The 19,926-nt window shown below is 52.6% G+C and overlaps 1 protein-coding gene and 1 pseudogene across 2 annotated transcripts; one reads left to right on the top strand and one right to left on the bottom strand.

Moving 5' to 3' along the window:
* The first annotated feature begins 4,219 nt into the window (after positions 1–4,219).
* Positions 4,220–19,603, top strand: PLA2G15 (phospholipase A2 group XV). 2 transcript variants are annotated; one of them, XM_070451114.1, is made up of 6 exons: positions 4,220–4,436; positions 10,392–10,548; positions 13,003–13,121; positions 13,370–13,468; positions 13,991–14,090; positions 15,953–16,178. In XM_070451114.1, the coding sequence occupies exons 1-6, from the start codon at positions 4,325–4,327 to the stop codon at positions 16,083–16,085; spliced, it is 720 nt and encodes a 239-aa protein (XP_070307215.1). In that variant the 5' UTR covers positions 4,220–4,324; the 3' UTR covers positions 16,086–16,178. The 2 variants fall into 2 exon arrangements, with proteins under 2 accessions (XP_070307215.1, XP_020740682.1); XM_020885023.2 differs by having other exon boundaries at positions 4,224–4,436; positions 13,866–14,090; positions 15,953–19,603.
* LOC110131979 (small ribosomal subunit protein uS19 pseudogene) lies at positions 8,810–9,267 on the bottom strand (annotated as a pseudogene).
* Positions 19,604–19,926: the final 323 nt, after the last annotated feature.

Here is a 19,926-nt window from a genome sequence, read left to right as displayed (position 1 = left end):
TCCCGTCGGGTTTGGTGAGGATCCTTTACGGTGAGTTTCCAGGCCGCCCCGGACTATCCCAAATTCTCCCGTTTATGTGACTGAGAAACTGAAGAAGAATCCGTTGAGAAGGGGCTCCAGCCCGACGAGAGTAGACACACCGGGTTGCGAAGCCCGAGCTGGAACAGGGGCGCGAGCCGCATTTCACGCTTTCAGAGAAGCTGGGCGCTGCGTTTGGACTTTCGGACGACTGAGAGCGAAAGAGTCCGGCGTAGAGGAGGAGCCTCCGAGGCCTTACCCTCTGATACACACTGCACCGCGCGCGTCCCCACTTGGCGGATGAAGAGACTGAGGAGCCCGGGACACGGCGGCTGGGAAGCAGAGGGAAAGCAGACTGGCCTTCCAGCGGCTGCTGGCGACCCGCGCTTCCTCTTTGAGTACAGGCGAGTGTCCGCGCTTCGCTGCCCTAGGTTAGACCGCCACCCAACTGCCAGCCCGCTGACCCCACCCCTGGACACACTGAGCCAGTTAGGCCCGGGGGGAGGAGGAAAAGCGCTCTTCGGGCACCACCCTCCTCTAGATAAGCCTGGAATGTCAAATATTTGTCCGGTGGGCGGGACGCAACAGCGAGGTAAAGCCCCTCCCTCACCCGACCAGGAGCGCGCGTGCGCCAGGCTGAGTCTTCCTCCCGGCCACGCCCTTGCAGCTAATTGCAATTCACCCCAACAGCACCCCATCCTCTCCTAAAACTTCGCTGGCGTGTATCTCCCCTCGCCAGGCTCCAGTCTGGGCTCTGCTCCTAGACAACAGAGCCCCGGGCCATCAGGACGGCTACCTGATTTAAGCCTCACCTGGTATCCCCATCCTTTCAACCACTAGACCTTCGCGCTAGGTCCTTTTTCATTCATCATTCAGCGCAGGTAGGTCTCCACGTCAGGTTCCCGGGGAAGCCTCCCGCTCGAGGTAACCCCTTGGTACCTCTAGCCGTCCTGAGCGCATTTCCATTGGAGACGCATTCATGAGTGTACAGGTCCTTGCGGAGTAGTAAACCCAAACGTGGGACAGCTCCCCCAGATACCCGCGCACCTGTCTGCCCCCTGCCCCCCACATGATAATTCCTGATGTTAGGACTCTTGAAGAGCTAAATTTGTTAAAACTACGTTAGTCCCCCTGCTTTGCTGAGCTCCCTTACTCATTTTCAGATGGTCCTCCCAGATCACCCCATTAATATTAAACAACCCGCATTCCTGTGCCCCAACCAGCTCTCACGTCTTCTGCCACCACTAAAACAACTCCTAACACGATAAATCGTTTATTGTCTCCCTACCCCACCATCCATCCCCTCCCCATGCCCCACTCTAACCCAGCCCCGTGAGAATATCCTTGAGGAAAGGCTTATCCAAAGTCTATCAACTGGACCTGCTGGGCACGTAGTAGTAACATAGTAAGAATGAATGAATGGTTGACTAAGATCTCTTCCCGTATTCCATCAAAAGTAACCTTCCCTGTGGCCACAGGACCTTTGTACTAGTCTCATTTGTGCCCTTTGCTCTCCTTCCAACCCGCCCTTGCCCTAGTTAACCCCTGCTCTCCCTCCAGATTTTCCCCTCAAGGCACCTCCCACTGTGGTTTGAGATTTTTTGTATTTCACTGATAAATGTCCCCCATCCTCACCCTGCTACTAGCTAATGTTCACAAGTCACAAATGAATGAATCAGAGATAAGATACTCGAGAGACGTCAGCGAGGCTCCAACGGCACAGCCAGATTCCTTTTCCAAACAGTACTTTGGGTATTCAGGAAAAATGAACGTGGTCCGGTGAGCCTGCCCGCAAGCTAGCGGAATCCCATCCTCACTGCAGCTCTTGGAAACCTGCCACTAAGGCAGTGGGCGCTCCAGCTGCAGGTACGTGAAGGTCTGAGCAGATACAGGGTGGGGTTCCTCACCTGGGGAGTGTAGCTTTTCTCGTGGAACTCCAAGACGAGGAATGGTGTAGGAATGGTTTAAAATCACGCTCCTCACTCCCAGGAAATATTCCGTTGTCAGAGGATTTGAGGCTGAGCGCTTGCTTGGGGTCCATCGCGGCGATCCACAGTCGCCAGCCCAGGCCCATCCCCACCCTCAGCGGCCAGCGGCCCCCCAGTTCGGCCAGCTGCGACCCTTTCTTACCTATTCTAGTAAGCCTCCAGAATAGCTAGCGCACTGGGTTCCCTGGGGTTTCCATTTCCATGCATTTGCTCCGCGAATATCCGCTGAGTACCCACCAGAGGGCGCACTGATTCCATCGACGGAACCTGGTGTTGCGGAGTAGGCAGGAGCTGCTGGCATTGGAGACTTCACCCTAGGACAGCCTAGGTGAAAGGAGAAGCCCTTAACATCGCCTCCCAGGTCACTTACCTCCCCCTGAGAATTTTTAGTTCCCAGACCAGGAATCGAAGCTGTACCCCCCTGCAGTGGAAGCATAGAATCTTAACTACCGGGCTGCCAGGGAAGTCTCAATGTGATCTCATTTAATGTTTAATGCCACAGGAATAAGGGCATAAACTGGGACTTAAGTAAGGAGGCTACTAGGGAGATGCGGGTAATCTGGCTTTGGGAGAGTAGAGCTGGGAAAACTTGGTGACTATGTAGTTGTGCGTCTGAAAGTCAAGGAGGTATCTAGAGGTCTGCAGCCCAGGGGATCATGTTAAAAATGGGGGACCCTCACCCTCTGGCCCCTCTCTACAGTGCCTGCACTGGTTTATAACTGACTAGACCTTGGCACCCCCTCCTCCAGTGGTCATGGCTCTATCATCTTCAGGGCTTATGGGAGTGGGCCAGCAGGGAAACCCTCTCAAGCACAGGGCCACTCTCTGAGGGGCCCATAGGCACCTGAGGCTGCTGGGCTGACAAGGCATTTAAACTGTGATAAGAGTCCAAGGCAGGCCAGGCTGTCTTGATCTCCACCCTGTCCCCACTTAACCCTTGGCTCTAGACACCTGCCTATTATGGTCACCCAGAGCGGGTCTGCATCAGATCAGTCCTCAGCAGTCACTCTGCTGGGGTCTGGGATGGAGGTGAGGAAGGGTTTTAGCAGGGGGTCCCTGGGCCAGGGTGTGAGGTGGAAGATAGTTTGACCTTAAGTGAGGAGGATATCCCAACCACAAATGTGTTTCACTAAAAGCACATGGGAGGAGCAGGCCAAGGTGGTGAGTAGATTCATTGAGGGTCACTCCAGGAGGTTAGAAACTATCAGCCACTGACTAAGAGAAAGAAAGGGAGGGAGAGAAGGAGGGAGGAAGGGGCAGTAAGAGATCTCGGAATCAGCCAGGGATGACCAGGGTGTTGACTGGCTCTCAAGAAAGGGATGTGTGAAGGGTCAAGAGCTCCTCTCCAAACATGCTGGTTCTCTATTCCAAAGTAATGCCGGGTCCCAGAATGTTACTGGCTGTCAGACCTTTGCCCACTCTATTTGCTACCCGCCCCCGCCCCCGCGATTCCATGCACAGAGAACCTGTGTCCTTTCTGGATGCCCGGTTTGCGTGGGGTGGCAATGGTGGAGGAACATCAGGGGAACTCGCCTGTGGGCTGGTGCAAGGTTAGGCCCACTCTTAACCCGGCGAACAAACCAGCCAAGGATGGGGGTGAGAGGGTGATTACACACTTCAGAACCAGAAACAGGCGGGCTGAACTCTCAACTGGGAAGCGAAACACGCTGACCTGGCCTTACCCCAGGCAGATGGCAGGGGAGTCCTTGGGTCAGTGTTGCTTGAACTCAGGTGCTCTCGGGGAAGGGTGCCAAGAATCGGTTTGGGAGTTGAACAAAGGTCTTGGTCAGTTTCCTCCGGCTCAAGAACAGCCCGAGGCTCACTTGTCCTCTTCTTCCTCAGGCTTGACCGGGGTAGCTCAGCAGCGGCGAGCTACTGAGCTTTGTACCCTGAATTCCCACTTGGCCCGGTGCATCCTAGATCAGGAAAGCGCCAGGAATCATGGATAAGAACTGCGCACCGTGGACTTAAGATGCGGAGGGCTGGGCTAGGTACCCAGAAGAGGCGGGTTGGGTGAGAACCTCTGAGAGCGTGCGCGAAAGCAGGGCTGAGCCTTTATCGATCGATGCGCTCGGCGTGCAGCGCGGCTAATGGAGTTGGCCAGGGATGGGTAGGGGCGGGGCGGGAGCTCCGACTGGGAAGGACTACCCAGGCGGCTAGTTCGTATTGGCTGACCGTTTGCAGGAGGCGGGCCCTGATTGGCCCGGCTGCTGTGAAGCCTGCGAGCGGCGGGGTTAAGAGCGTAGCTGCCGGCCGGGCCTAGGCACGAGACCCGAGAGCTGAGTCCGCTCCTCCGACCTGGAGCTGCAGTCCCTGCCATGGGTCGCCTCTGCCTCTACCGCCCCACCCTGCTCCCGGGTGGCCTCCTATTCCTCCTGATGCTCGCAGATCCGGCGCTCCCTGCTGGGAGTCGGCCACCGGTGGTGCTGGGTGAGGCGCGCGTCCAGTTGTGTGTCCGTTCGTTCGTGCGTCCGGCTGGATGGGGTGCAGGCGGGGCTGTCTGCATCTCCTCTAAGCACGAGGTGGGGGAGCGTATGACTGTCTTGTCACCTGGGTCGGTCCGTCCACTTCCAGCTATGCTGGGCGTGGGTGTGGTCAAACTTGTTACCTTTCCCTGTAGAATGTGGGGTAAGTGGGAGGGTTATCGCGCTTTTATGCATCGGTCCGCGGGGTCGTCTCATTTCCAAGCTTCGCCTCTCCTTATCCCCATTTTTAAGCTGGAAAGACTGAGGCTTTTTGACCCTACTCCTGAGGGTAGGCGGTAGAGTGGCCTCGAAGTTGGCCCCTAGGGGTTTCAGCGTTGACTTGGGCTTGGCTAGTAGGCTGTCTCCCTCCACTCTTCCAGCCCGACACGTTTGGGGCGGGGGGGCATTACTGAAAGTAAGCTTTTTGGGGAAGGATTACTCTCCTAGCCTGCCACCAAGACCTTCCCCTAACTTATCAAATATGTGGCCTTGGACCTGAGGGAGGAGGCCCAAGGGAATCTGAGGATGCACACAGGTGGAGGGAAGGGTTGAGACCCTGACTATGAACAGATGTTGTATGGCACCCTTACCCCTGTCAGACCTACTTGGACTTTGCTGTGTTGGGGCTAGGCAACACAGCCCCAGTCTTATCTCCTCCTCACTTCTAGCCCGGAGAGCTGTACAGAAGCCAACAGTATTTCCTTGTGGTGGGTATGGCAGGGATGAGATCTCTGTCTTGGGGGTTTTGGATGCCTCATTCAGGCCATCATTCCCACGAAGAGCTGGGGTTGGCAGGCAGTGTGATCCCAAGGATCCTTCACCAGGAATTCTGGGCCAGGACATGCTCCCTAGGGGAGGCTGGGCCCAGGTTCACCATGGAGTTTGGGCATATTTGGACTTGCCTTCTGTAAGTTTGCAGGATGATCCCCAGAGATAAGGTCTGTGCTAGGCAAACACAGAGAATCCATCCATCACGTCAGGGGTCAGGAAAGGTTTCCTGGAGTATGCAGCTGGAGCTGAGGCCAGGAGAGTTCCAGGCAGAGGGAACTATGTATCAGAGGGAGGGAGTTGAGCAGTGCAGGCTGTCTGGAATGGAGTGGGGGAAGGAGTGGATGGTTAGGGCTCAAGACTGGTTGGGCCACCTGGACATCATCCTGGGGGCCTGCCAGGAGCGTTGTGTGGACCTAAGGAGTACTGAGTATGAACAATGTGGCATTGGGAAGTATGTGGTCTCTAATCGGCTGGGTCCTAGACCTTATTTCCTGGATTGGTGCTAAATGCACTTATTTATTCATTCAGTTCTTGGTTATCCTCCATCATGGCAGAGGAGCCTCAAGGTGTACCTAGAAACACAGAGCAACTGGAATCCTAACCTGCCCAGCTTCTCAGAGAATGAGGCTATTGACATTAGTCCTGGTGAGAGAGTCAGTTCCTAGGCAGGTTGATAAGAAGTCCAGGGGTCCCCAAGGAGAGAGAGGTCTGGAATTCTCAAGGAGGAAGAAAGGACAAACTTTTTTGTCCCTCTACATTCCTTAGGATTATATAGCAATAATGTATCCTGCTTGAGGACATTCTCTGGAAAAAAACCTTTGGGCTAATCCTGTTATCTTAAGGTGTATATTATGGGAGTAGGTCTAGCAAGGTCTTTACAACCTCCAGACATTCTTTTGATTCACTGTATTAACTAATTAGGGCTTCCCTAGTGGCTCAAAGGGTAAAGCATCTGCCTGTGATGCAGGAGACCCAGGTTCGATCCCTGGGTCGTGAAGATACCCTGGAGAAGGAAATGGCAACCCACTCCAGTATTCTTGCCTGGAGAATCCTATGGACAGAGGAGCCTGGTGGGCTACAGTCCACAGGGTCACAAAGAGTCGGACATGACTGAGCAACTACACACTTACACTTACACACTTAATAACTAATTAGAGAGTATTTAACTCTATGGCTAACACTAGCAAGGGGGTACTCTTTCTGCCCCCTTCTGATGCCTGTGTCAGAAGCTTTCTCTATCTCCTTTATACTTTAATAAAACTTTGTTACACAAAAGCTCTGAGCGGTCAAACCTTGTCTCTGGCCCCAGATTGAATTCTTCTCCTCCGGAGGCCAAGAATCCCGGTGTCTTTTCTGTGGTTCAGCAACAACCTTTCACTGGGAAACCCCATGGTGGGCAGCAGACAAGTTGTTTCTGGGCACAAAGCAGGGACCTGACCTTGGCCATCAGAGGATCAGCATCCAAGGGTGACCAGTCTTCGTGGGTGGGTCTCCAATTGGTGGCAGAGGAAGTAGAGGCCAGGGGAGGGATACAGAAGGCCCTGGGCAGTGGGATGGAACTGTAGCAAGCCATTTCCACCTCTTCCTGTTACTTGAGGTGAAAGGCACGTGGATGGCTCTTTCCTTCTTTCTAGGAAGTGACCCTTTTAGAGACCACATGCCCTGACCAAGGCAAAGAGTATCTAGGCAGAGCAGATCTGGTGACTTCCTCTTTCAGATATTTCCTCTGTGGCGGACACAGTGACCACGGTTTCGCCACTGCATTGTCTAGTCCACAGGCGTGTCATCTAGGGGCTGTCGTGCTCCCCACTTCTGCACCGCATCACGAAGGGAGATGAGAACCGGTGCCATACCTCCTCCCGTGGCTGCCCTGAGGACACCAGGAGGCCGTGTCCTCTGCAGGGCTGGGTTCACAGCTGGAGCCCAGTGAATGCCCAGGAGAGCCAAACACTGGTTGTCCACTTAGTGACCACGGACCCTACATGGGGCCATGTTTGGAAGGTATGAAGAGAGTGGCATGTGGGAGCAGTGAGGTCTGAAAGGTTACTGGGAGTAAAGGTGAAGGTCACTGGAACAGTGAAAGGCCTTGAAGGTAGGACAGTGAAGGAATGGAGGTGGGTGGGTTTGAGTGTCACAAGAAGTTAATAGTTAATGGACAGTATACTGCCCACAAGCATGTAGATACCCCCAGACTGGCTGGAACCAGAAGGTTGATGATCCTCCTTATCTCACCACCAACCCATCAGAAGAATGTCCACTAGCTGATCATGCTCTCTTTGAACATTTACTATAAAACTTCTTATCACCCTCTCCAAGTTGGGACACACAGTTTTGAGGGCATGAGCCTGCTGTGGCCCCCCTTTGCCTGGCAAAGCATTAAAGCAGGACTCTCTATAGACTGAACAGGTAGAGAGAAGTCATCAGTGGAGCCTGGCCACACCCATCCCCACAGCACTGTAACTGGAACCGTATATAGCTTCTGGAGAGCCATTTCCAACCTAGGGTTCAGGTGTGCTAAGGTGCTGGGGTCCCCAGATGAGTTGCCCTCTGGAATCTTTAGCAGGATTTAGCAGCTGGGCTCTGACCTTTAGTAAGGTCTGAGGACCTAGGTAGGCTGACCGGTGCCAGCTTCTCTCAACCTTTTTTGTTCATTGCCGCCTTCTACCAGACTGTCCCAGAGTGCCTTCTTTGGACTTAGCTTTAACTGGTTAAGTGTACACGTGCGCTGTCCTGTTTCTTGATCCTTCTTTCAGAGTATAAGACCCTGCCTATGAAGCAGTAACTGGCCTCTGTACCCTGACACAGAATTAAATCTCAAAGACAGAAATTTGGGTGAAGTAGAAAAGAACAGCTTTATTGCTTTGCCAGGCAAAGGTGCCACAGTGGGCTCATGCCCTCAAAACTGTGTGTCCCAACTTGGAGAGGGTGATAACAAGTTTTACAGTAAAGGTTCAAAGAGAGTGTGATCAGCTTGTGGGCATTTTTCTAGATATTCTTCTGATGGGTTGGTGGTGAGATAAGGAGGATCATCAATCTTCTGGTTCCAGCCAGTCTGGGAGCAGCTACATGCTTGTGGACAGCATCAGTTCAGTTCAGTTCCGTCGCTTAGCTGTGTCTGACTCTTTGCGACCCCATGGACTGCAGCACCCCAGTCTTCCCTGTCTGTCACCAACTCCCGGAGCTTGCTCAAACTCATGTCCATTGAGTCTGTGATACCATCCAACCATCTCATCCTCTGTCATCACCTTCTCCTCCTGCCTTCAGTCTTGCCCAGCATCAGGGTCTTTTCCAATGAATCAGTTCTTCACATCAGGTGGCCAAAGTACTGAAGTTTCAGTTTCAGTGTCAGTCCTTCCAGTGAATATTCAGGACTGATCTCCTTTAGGATGGACTGGTTGGATCTCTTGCAGTCCAAGGGACTCCCAAGAGTCTTCTCCAACACCACAGTTCAAAAGCATCAATTCTTCGGTGCTCAGCTTTCTTTATAGTCCAACTCTTACATCCATACACGACTATTGGAAAAACTATAGCTTTGACTAGACAGATCTTTTTTTTTTTTTTTTTTTTTTTAGAGAAGTCTCTGCTTTTATTGGCCAGCAGGTTACTTGAGGGAGTTGAAGCGGGAGGAATGGGTAGCCCCGATACCAGGCTGGCCATGCTTCATGGGCTTGTAGGTGATGGAAAAACTCTCCTAGGTAGTGGCCGATCATCTCAGCCTTGATTTCCACCTGGTTGAAGGTCTTGCGGTTGTAGACGCCCACCGTCTTGGGCAGGATGATTATGTTACAGATGTGTCTTCACCACCTCGAGTTTCTCCATGGGCGGCACATCCTTCTTGGCTTTGAGCAGCCGCTTCAGCAGCAGTGCTGCTTCCTCCGCAGGCCACAGTTCAGCTGCCGCCGCTGGCACACATTATATAGCTGCATCAGCTGCTCATTGGCCATGTCCAGCAGCTGGTTGAGGTCCACGCTGCCGCAGTAGGTGAACTTGCAGAACGTCCGCTTCCTCTTCTGTTCCACTTCCATCGTCTTGTTGGTTCTTCAGAAAGACTGGACGGACCTTTGTTGGCAAAGTAATGTCTCTGCTTTGTAATATGCTGTCTAGGTTGGTCCTAGCTTTTCTTCCAAGGAGCAAGTGACTTTTAATTTCATGGCTGCAGTCACCGTCTGCAGTGATTTTGGAGCCCAAGAAGAGAAAGTCTGTCACTATTTCCATTGTTTCCCTGTCTATCTGCCATGAGGTGATGGGATTGGATGCCATGATCTTCGTTTTTAGAATGTTGAGTTTTAAGCTAGCTTTTCACTTTCCTCTTTCACTTTCATCAAGAGGCTCTTTAGTTCTTCTTTACTTTCTGCCATAAGGGTGGTGTCATCTGCGTATCTGAGGTTATTGATATTTCTCCCAGTAATCTTGATTCCAGCTTGTGCTTCTAGTCTTACCCATTCTATTATTTTCCTCTATTTCTTTGCATTGATCACTGAGGAAGGCTTTCTTATCTCTCCTTGCTATTCTTTGAAACTCTGCATTCAGATGGGTATATCTTTCCTTTTCTCCTTTGCCTTTCACGTCTTTTCCTTTCTCAGCTATTTGTAAGGCCTCCTCAGACAACCATTTGACTTTTTTGCATTTCTTTTTCTTGGAGATGGTCTTGATCACTGCCTCCTGTACAATTTCATGAACCTCTGTCCATAGTTCTTCGGGCAGTCTAACAGATCTAATCCCTTGAATATGCTGGTCACTTCCAGTGTACCATCCATACCACGTTAACTTCTACCGGGAGGGGATTTTGGTATCTGAAAATAGCTCACAGATATACTGTGTGTATGCCTTCATGGAGAACAACAGGACCTTGCCCCAAGGCTGCACTGTTGTTTTCTGACTAACTTTTCCTCCCAAGTCTCCCATCCCCTCCCTTTGCTAATTAACCACTGCTTGAATCTGCCCCTTGGAACTCAGGGGAAGTCATGAGGCTGAAAAGAAGCCTGTTTCCCATAATCAAAGAAATGGTGGACACAGAAAGGCTTTTGTGTCCAGGAGCCCCACAGGGCCCTGCTGTCACCTGCTCTGCAGCCTGGGACAGCTTGGGGAGAAGGCCTGTGGGTATCCGGCCAGGCCCAGGGCCTCATTCATGCTCTGTGTCCCCCTGCAGTGCCCGGTGATTTGGGCAACCAGTTGGAGGCAAAGCTGGACAAGCCGTCCGTCGTGCACTACCTCTGCTCCAAGAAGACGGATAGCTACTTCACACTGTGGCTGAACCTGGAGCTGCTGCTGCCCGTCATCATTGACTGCTGGATTGACAATATCAGGTGAGGGCTGGGGCACAACAGGGTGCTGCTTCCTGACCTAGTCCAGAGAGGCCTCCAGGGCCTGTTTCTATCTCATCTGTGCCTCAAGGGACCTCGAGGTCACTGACCTTTCTCCCTTCCCCTATCACGTCTGCACTACCTCTGCACCCTCCCAGCCAGAACTTTCTCCCCTCTCCTCCTCCAGTGCTTCTTGCCCTGTTTGTGGTTTCTAGGCTCCAGTTCCTATTCACAGCCTTGCTTCGTCCCCCGCCACCCCCACCCCTTCCCTTGCCTCTGCCTTGGTCACGCCTGCTTCTCCAGCTTCTTGTTTTTCCTGGGATTCCTTTCCACTTGCTCTTTCACTCTAGAATCTCTCTCTCCACCATTTGCCTGATCAACTCTCTCCCATTCACTCTTTAAAACCCAAGCCTGGGACTTTCCTGGTGGTCCAGTAGTTAAGACTCTGCATTTCCAGTGCAGGGGGCTCAGGTTCAATCTGTGGTCAGAGAACTAGATTTCACATGCCACGTGGTGTGGCCAAACAAACAAATCTCCACCATCCCTCTCCCCCAGACTGATTCCTCTGTGAAGTCTCCCTGCCACCCCTCAGAGCTCTTAATCTCTCTTTCTGCCTCTTCTAACTTGCACTCCTGGCCTGCCAAACATTGTTTTCTCGGATGTTTCTCCCATTATAAGATAGTCACTGTTAAGAATTACTCATTATTGAATATAGACACTATATATTTTACGTATTTTCTTCTTTCTTTCTTTTTTTTGGCTGCATTGTGCAGCTTGCGCGATCTCATTCCCCAACCATGAATTGAACCCGGATCCCAGCTGTAAAAGTGCTAAGTCCTAGCAGCTAGACCACCAGGGAACACCTCCCCCACTTTTTTTCATTGAGTCTTACAGCAACCCTGTGAAATAGTGCTGTAACTTGTGTTACAGATGGGGAGACCTGGAAGCTCAAAAGGGTTACAGAATTGTTTGGGGTCACTCAGCTAATAAATGCCTAACTGAAATTCTACCCAGAGCTGTGTGTGTCTGAGCTCAGGGCTTCTGAGCATACTCTGAGCACACTGAGCTCCCTGAAGGCAGGGACTGTGTCTCTTATCTTTAAAGCTGTAGAACCTGAAACCTAATTGGTATTCAGTAAGTATTTGAACTGAATGGAGTCTTACAAGTTAAAATATTTTCCTTGAAGGCACACTACCTGGTTCCAGCCAGTTCTCTGGGTGCCCTGCCTTTCCCTGTTGTTTATTTCACCAGCTTTCTTGACTCTTTCCTCCTTGTGTGATCAGGGCTATTTCTGGGATGTTGATCTGCATTTCTATTTTTGTGGTGGAGACGTAATGGTCTCAGGTAATGCCAGCTGGAGGGGCAGACTGACTCGGAGAGGGGCTTTTCTGCCTTCATTGGGCCTCTGACCTGTTGGGACTTGAATCCAGACCAGAGTGCTTTGGCCTTCTAGAACCTTGTTGAGTGGCCATTGAGATGATCTCCAGATTGCCCTGGAGAGAGTGGGTCCCAGGACTTTTATTTGGGCCAGTGTTGGGTACTTATCAGCTTTCTGTGGCTGATCCCTAAGGGTGGGTGGGACTCAGGATCACTGGGGACTGCAGGTCTAGCCTATGTTTCCTCAGGCACCTTTGCTTCCTTATTATCAGGGGAGGCTAGAGCAGAGGTCCTGACCTGGCACAAGGCTCTCCTGTCTCCTACCACCCTGGCCCCATCATTTCTCCAGGCCTTGCCCACCAGCTCACACGGCAGCCACTGGTGCTCAGGGTTTCTCTGTCTGGTTTCTTTTTGTGTTGCATTCATCATATGCTTTGCCCTGGTTGAGTTAGGGTGGATGGCAGGAACTGAATCCATGGAGATGAAGTGGTGGGAACCTGCAAAGTTAGGCTGCTTGCGTTTTGGGGTAAAGTGTGATGTTCATGGCAGAGCCAGACCTGGCAGCCAGGTCCCTCTCCCCACAAGATCTAAAACATGCATTCTCACATGGGTGACACTGAGGAGAAGGGAATATTGCCTGATGGGTTCTGGAGCCAGTCTCTGGAGTGAGGCTTGATGGGGTCCTCATTTAGATGTGCTTACTCAGATCTGTGGGCTTCCCTGGTGGCTCAGTGAATCTGCCTGCCAATGCAGGAGACGCAGGTTCAATCCCTGGGTCAAGAAGATCCCCTGGAGAAGGAAATGGCAATCCACTCCAGTATCCTTGCCTGAAAAATTCCATGGACAGAGGAGTATGGCGGGCTACAGTCTATGGGGTTGCAAAAGAGTCAGACATGATTTAGCAATTAAACAACAACTTGGATCTATGCTTTACAAACTTGCTTTGTTACTTTCTGGTCTCTATACATCTGACAGACCTGAGGATGGGAAGGGAACATGGCTCAGGGCCCAGGACAGTATTGGGACATGTCAACTTTGGTGTTGCCTCTGGGTCACTGGCTCATTATCCCTTCCTGGCAGGCTGGTCTACAACCAAATGTCCCGCACCACCCACTTTCCTGACGGTGTGGATGTGCGTGTCCCTGGCTTTGGGGACACCTTCTCACTCGAGTTCCTGGACCCCAGCAAAAGCAGCGTGGGTATGTAGCCCTTCCTTATGCCCCCTAGGGAATGGGGATGGAGGTTCTGAGGGATTCCTAGAGTGGGAGGAACCCTGCTGGTTTGAAGGGGTGGCTTGTGAACCATCTCTGATCCATGTGGGCACAGACCTGTAGAGTGCTCCCCTGGGGATCTCCTGGCTGTAGATGTCACAGTCTCTTTGGTAGGCATGGTGTGGCCGGCTGACAGTGACAGTACTCTGTCTAAATGTAGGCATTTCTGTCTACAGGTTCCTATTTCCATACCATGGTGGAGAGCCTTGTGGGCTGGGGCTACGAACGAGGCAAGGATGTCCGGGGGGCCCCCTACGACTGGCGCCGAGCTCCAAGTAAGTGGCTGCTCTGGTTTCCTCCCGGAGGCCATGGGAGGTGGGAAGGAGGAGATCACAGCCACCACAGGCCCTGGGCCTTCCCTTATGCCCGAGTCTCTGGCATCCAGCCCAGCTGTCACTGCTCCCATCTCTGGTCACCCTGTCCTGCCTTTCCCCCACCCTCAGCCCAGGATTTCTGGGCCTCTGAGCCCTGGGAAGAGCAAATGAGGCAGAGGAGGGGGAAAGGAGCTCCTCTGTTTGCTCCCTTTGTGGAAATTGAGGGGAAACCAGACCCCTCCCCTTGGAATTTTCACACTGTCCCCACCCGTGTAGTCCTGGGTCTGGCCTGAGACATGGTTCGTGGTTCAGGCCCAAGGACCTTCCTGCCTGACCCCTGCCTGGCTTTGACCTGCAGATGAAAACGGGCCCTACTTCCTGGCCCTCCGCAAGATGATCGAGGAGATGTACCATCTGTACGGGGGCCCCGTGGTGCTGGTGGCCCACAGCATGGGCAACATGTACGCGCTCTACTTTCTGCAGCGGCAGCCACAGGACTGGAAGGACAAGCACATCCGTGCCTTTGTGGCACTGGGTCCGCCCTGGGGGGGCGTGGCCAAGACCCTGCGTGTCCTGGCGTCAGGTAAGATCCCACCTGGCCCAGCGTCAGGAGGGCTGGTGCTGGGGGTGACACAGTCTCTTTCCTTCTCTTGTGTCCTCCTGGGCCACCCTCATGTCTCTTCTCTTGGATCTTAGAGCCTTCCCTCTCCAGAGTGGTATTCTTTTCCAGACATCTCTTTCTGAAAGAGAATATAACACTACTAAATTCATTTCTTTAGTCGATGACCCTTGTTATCTGTGTAAGTTGCTTGCAGCATGTGCACAGAGGGTCATATAGGGCACACGTGTACACACACACACACTGTGTGGGCCTGGCTGGTCTAACGGTTTGATCCAGAATCTTCTGGAAGAGGGACTTCCCTGATGGTCCAGTGGTTAAGACTTTGTGCTTCCACTGCAGGGGGTGTAGGTTCAGTCCCTGGTCAGGAAACTAAGATGTCACTGCCAAACAATTAAAAAAAAAAAAGTTCTCTGCAGGAGACTTCTCCCTCTCTTTGACCCCCCCTCCTCATTTCTTCATCCCCACTTTCACCCCAGAGAAGAAAGGCTGGGCTTCAGCTTCCTGTTTATGAGTTACACCTCCCTCTGCAGCTGTGGGCAGCCTCTGTGGGCAACACAAAGAGGAAGCAGGTGCAGGTTTATCCGGGCCCACTTGCTTGGCAGTTGGGAAAACCACCTCCTTCCCTGTTCCTTTCCAATCTACCTGCCTTTTCACAACTGTTAGAACCTGCCAGCTGGAGCCAGTGGGCTTTCCTCCCTCTGCTAGGACTGGACATGCGCTCTATGGCCCCTCACTGTGGGAGCTGTGAGCCAAGGCCAGGCCAAGCATCTGATGAGCTTTCTTCCTCAAGTGACCAGCACTCCCTGGCTTGCCTATTGGTCATGTGATCACTGTGATCAGGCTTCTGTCTGGAGTGACCCTGAATTAGTTGGACAGCGGATCCAGTTATAGTGAGGACTCATCACACTGTCTACTCTGTCCAGCTTGGCCCTGAAAGGACACCCTCTGAGGTGTGGGCACCCTCTGAGTTTGAGACAGATTGCTATGGGGAAATTCAGAGCTGGCCCTTTCAGAGATTCCCCGTGAGCCCCCTTAGAGCTTTGCTTCAGACTCTGGGAAACTGTTGTCAGGCTGTGGCAGTCTGGGAGTGGGGGTGGGGCAGGAAGGGTGGCAGTCATGGACCCCCAGCTAGGGATTCCCTTTCCTGAGGGGTTCTGGAGCCAGGCCCCGTCAGGCAGAGCTGAAGGTCTGCAGTCAGAGTTGGGGTGATGGGTGGCTCTGGATTCTGAGTAGGACACGGGGTCCATGTTTCCAAGTTCCTGCTTATCCTCTGGAGATCTCACTGGCCTGTGGTGTGTTTGTGTTATTGGCATTTCTCTGTCCACGGCCTCCCCTCCTGCCCTGTCTCCTGCAGGTACAGGTGCCCAGGTGCCAGGCAGGTGGGTGGGATGAGACCAGGGCTGACTTGGCTGCAGGTCTGAGCATAGGAAGGGAAAAAGGTTTACAAAGCTCAATGTAGTAAAAGATTGAGAAGAATGTGTCTCTGGGCTGCCAACGTGCTTACTCACCTTCGACAGGGTCAGTGCCCACTGGCCGGGTGATAAGTACTCTGAGGAGGGTACTGTTTTTAACCACAAATCACCCCATGGGTGTGTGCTCCTGAACCCCTAGTGACAAAATGCAAAAGGAAAGGAACAAATCTTGGTCATGTGCTTCCCAGGTGGAGCAAAAATACAGGGAAATAGGGGAGTTGTCATGATGTTCACAGTGTAGCAATGGTGGAGTGCTGGCTGGGCGCTGGCTGGGGGCTGGCAGGGGGCCTGCGGTGAGCACGCTGCCCAGCTAGTTGGCATTCCTGAGTACAGACTGACCTAACCCCACAGGAGACAACAACCGGATCCCGGTCATTGGGTCCCTGAAGATCCGGGCACAGCAGCGGTCTGCGGTCTCCACCACTTGGCTGCTGCCCTACAACTATACCTGGTCGCCACAGAAGGTCTTCGTGCGCACACCTAAGGCCAACTACACGCTACAGGACTACCGCCAGTTCTTCCAGGACATCGGCTTCGAAGATGGCTGGTTCATGCGGCAAGACACGGAAGGGCTGGTTGAGGCCACAGTGCCGCCGGGCGTGCGGCTGCACTGCCTCTACGGCACGGGCGTCCCCACGCCAGAGTCCTTCGACTACGAGAGCTTCCCAGACCGTGACCCGAAAATCCACTATGGCAGCGGTGACGGCACTGTGAACTTGCAGAGTGCCCTGCACTGCCAGACCTGGCGTGGCCTCCAGAAGCAAGAAGTGTCACTGCAGGTGCTTCCAGGCAATGAGCACATCGCTATGCTGGCCAACACCACTACCCTGGCCTACCTGAAACATGTGCTTCTCGGGCCCTGATGCCCGTGGCGGGCAGGGCCATGGGGTGACCCAGCCGCCGCTGCTTCTTCTGGCTGCTTGTACCATGGCCCACAAGTTTAGTGGTTTGTGACTGATCATCTAAACTCCTAGATCTTGAGTTGTGAAATGGGGAAATGGTGTTTTTTTATCCTTCCTCTCTGGAATCGAGGAAGACATAGTCTGGACTTACTTGAGGGACCCTTGATGGCAAGAGTGCTACTGCTGGTGGAATTGTGACCTCAGGATAGCTCCATAGGGGGATTGACTGGCACCTGGCCCCACTCGCCAGTGCCGGGACCATGTGTTCTTCCTACCCCCGTGGCCTTTTCACACTCACCCACCAGGCCCTGGCTCCTTGGCCTTCTGATGAGGGATCTTACTGGCCTGTGGTCCCTAGGATGGGCTCCCAGTCTCTAGGGTGCACCTTCTCACACACTGGCCACACGTCGGCCTGCTACTGGTCATGAGTGGCTGGAGCTGCTGGATTCCCTGTGGCCTAACTGCTCACTCAGTCCAACTGTGGCTTTCTGGGAGCAGCCTAGTTCCCCCTGCAGGCAGGGGTGGGTTGTTGTCTTCTCCATGTGTTCCCAGGGTTCCTTGAGTGTTCCCAGGGCCTGGGGCATTCACTCCTACCTCTCTTACCTCTACGAACAGCCTAGCTCAGGGCTAGGGACTGGGTCCCAGGAGCCCTGATCTCCATGGTTGGGCTGTGCACACAGTATTGATGCTATCTCCCTTCACCCTGGGGCTGTAGGTCAAGGATGAGAGCGGGCCTGGTGCTTCGCCCTTTAGGTTCTCATGAAGAAACAGAACTCAAGAAAGCAGCCAAGGCCAGTTAGAGCCGCGCAGAGCTGCCCTTTTGCTAACCTGCTACATAGCTAGCTGCCCTGCCCTAGGGTCTCTGTAGCACCCAGGTAGGCTGGCACAGGACTGAGAGGAGGTGGGATTCTTGCCCACTCTGCCCAGCACCTATCTCCAGCAGGTAGCTCAGTGGTGTTTAGTGAGCAGGGACAAGCCCAGAAACTCAAGTGTGCCCCTGAGAGAGCCAGGTGCCTTTGAGGGTCCCCTGGGGGTTTTCTTCCTGCTCCAGAGGTGCTGCATGACTCTCCCTGTGACAGGAGGGAAGGAGGATCAGGATCTGCCTTGGTGGTCTCCAAGTGGGCGACACCCAAGACTTGGGTCTGGCCTCTAGGGTGGGGCCCTAAAGCCACAGTCAGGCTGAACTGTGCTTCGCTCCTCCAAGGTTTCTGAGAAGTGGGATTTTCTCTGTCGCATTCATACCCAGCATCAGTTTTCCTCTTTGTTTCTGAGTGGGGGGCCCCGTATGGGACTCTGAGCAGGCTGTACCTCAATTCTGGCAATAAAAGTATTCTGGATGCTGTAAAATGCCCTGGCCTAGCCTCTGCTCTGAGCATGAGAGGAGGGAGGTAGTGGAAGGTGAGGGGGTTAGAGAGGCAGGTAATCAGGGGGTTAGACCCTGACCTTCCGTGGGGCCTTGATGGGGTCTCTCAGCACCAAAGCATGGCTCCTGGGCTCTTCTTTGGGCTTTATTCTCCTGCCCTCTCTCCGGGAATCTAATTCCCGTCCTGGGACTGAGAACCAGGACCTGAAACATTCCTGTTGGAGTGAAGCTCTTGTCCTCTCCCTTCGCCTATCTGGTCAACAGACCCCAAATGTCACCTGAGAGCTGGCAGCCAAGGGCAATTCTGCCGGTCACCCTGGCTGGACTCCCCTTCCCAGCCTCTACCCTCCCTCAACTTACAGGTCTTAGCATTCTTTGAATTTTTTTAGGATGCCACCCTTCTACTTAGCTTCATAAGCTCATCTGCCCACCATCTGTCCATCTTTGGGGACAGGGTAAGACTGAGGAAGGGGGAGAGACCAAGATGGGCAGAGACAGGGACTGAGAGACTGGGGAGCAGACGAAGATGGATAAGGACAGAGAAACAGAGCATCTGAGACAGGAAAACATGCATAGGGATGGGATTCAGGCCTGAATTCTGTTGTGCAGAGCTGAGGGCCAGTGTGGGTGGTGGGAGCCCCAATTCCTGCCTCCAATAGGAGCCTGGCTAGCCTAGGTTTTAGGCGTCAATACCCCCTGGGCCAGTAGAGGGCGATCTGAACGCTCTCACTACACCAGTTACTGGCCAACCTGGAAAAATGTGTTGCGCTGAGGGTTAGGATGTCTAGAAGTACATTGGATGTATATCTAGAAATAGAAATACCGCTGGATGTCTGGAAATCCAGCTGCATCTCTGGGCTTAGAGAAATGATGACAATATGAAAGGGAGTAAGCCCTTACCCCCAGGTGCTGCCCAGCCTGTTAGCTATGCCCTGACATCTTATCTGATATTCATTGCCTTATAGCCACCTTCACCTCTGACCTATTTCAACCCCACTTCTACCCTCGGTTTCACAGCTGCAGAGAAAGGATATGGAGTAAGAGCGTGCTTCAGGGCTGGCAGACAGGGGTTCAAATCTTGAGTTTTACCAGCTCCAGCTAAGTAGTCTGACTCCCTGAGCCTCAGTTTGTTCATTTGAAGAATGGGGATGAATAAATGTACCTTCCACGGTGGTCCTGAGGAACACTGATGGTGTTAGATGGTCTGATTCAGCACTTGATTCATAAAGCTTTCAGGTGGCAGGATGCTGGCAGGGTGTGAGACAGTGAAGCCAGAGGTTCTGGGAGTTTGCAGGCCATGTATGTTGCTGATACAAGGACAAGTGGACTGGCTGCCGTTGAGTGACACAAGTATCCAGAGCTCTTCCTCTCCAAGCCAGAGAGGCAGGAGGGACTGATCCAGGGGGCAAAGGGTCAGACTCTTAATGATTCCAAATATATACAAGCAGACATACCTCAGACATACTGCGAGTTCATTTCCAGACAACTGCAATAAAGTGAGTATCGCAGTAAAATGAGTCATATGAATTTTTTTTCTGATACATCTAAAAGCTGTTTACACTATAGCCTATTAAGTGTGCAGTAGCATTATGTCTAAAAAACTGTACATACCTTACATTAAAAATACTTTGCCAAAGACTGCTAACCATCAACTGACAAAATCGGGTTGCCACAAACCTTCTAGTTGTAAAAGATGCAATATCTGCATATCAGAATAAAGCCAAGAGCAATAAGACACGTTATGCCTGTACTTTGATTTACACTTAGGGAAAATATTCCAAGCAGAGAGCGCAAGGAGGGCAGCACCAGTGAAAGCTTTTCAAGGATCATTATTTCAGGTCTATAGGGAGGAGATGGAAGGGCTTTTAGGCGTTTAGATATGAAATCATTCCAATATCTATTTTAGGAGCACATCTTATTCTGTGGGGAATGGATTAGAGGCAGAAAGATAGGAATTGGGAGGCTATTCTGGCTGGGGCGAAGAAAACCATGAGATGCAGGACCTAGGAGCCACGGGGGGTCATCTTCTGCAGGGTCACTGCTTGGTGGGGAGGTTATTT

The sequence above is a fragment of the Odocoileus virginianus genome, chromosome 20 (genome assembly GCF_023699985.2).
Source record: "Odocoileus virginianus isolate 20LAN1187 ecotype Illinois chromosome 20, Ovbor_1.2, whole genome shotgun sequence".
Lineage (NCBI taxonomy): Eukaryota > Metazoa > Chordata > Mammalia > Artiodactyla > Cervidae > Odocoileus > Odocoileus virginianus.
This window is presented reverse-complemented; position numbering and strand designations above follow the sequence as displayed.

What these genes read in the sequence shown, in the direction of transcription:
- PLA2G15 (XM_020885023.2), top strand. Translation starts at nt 4,325, where the DNA reads ATGGGTCGCCTCTGCCTCTACCGCCCCACCCTGCTCCCGGGTGGCCTC. An exon ending in CGACTGGCGCCGAGCTCCAA is followed by an intron (nt 13,469 to 13,865) that starts GTAAGTGGCTGC and finishes TTTGACCTGCAG; the next exon opens with ATGAAAACGGGCCCTACTTC. An exon ending in CCTGCGTGTCCTGGCGTCAG is followed by an intron (nt 14,091 to 15,952) that starts GTAAGATCCCAC and finishes CTAACCCCACAG; the next exon opens with GAGACAACAACCGGATCCCG.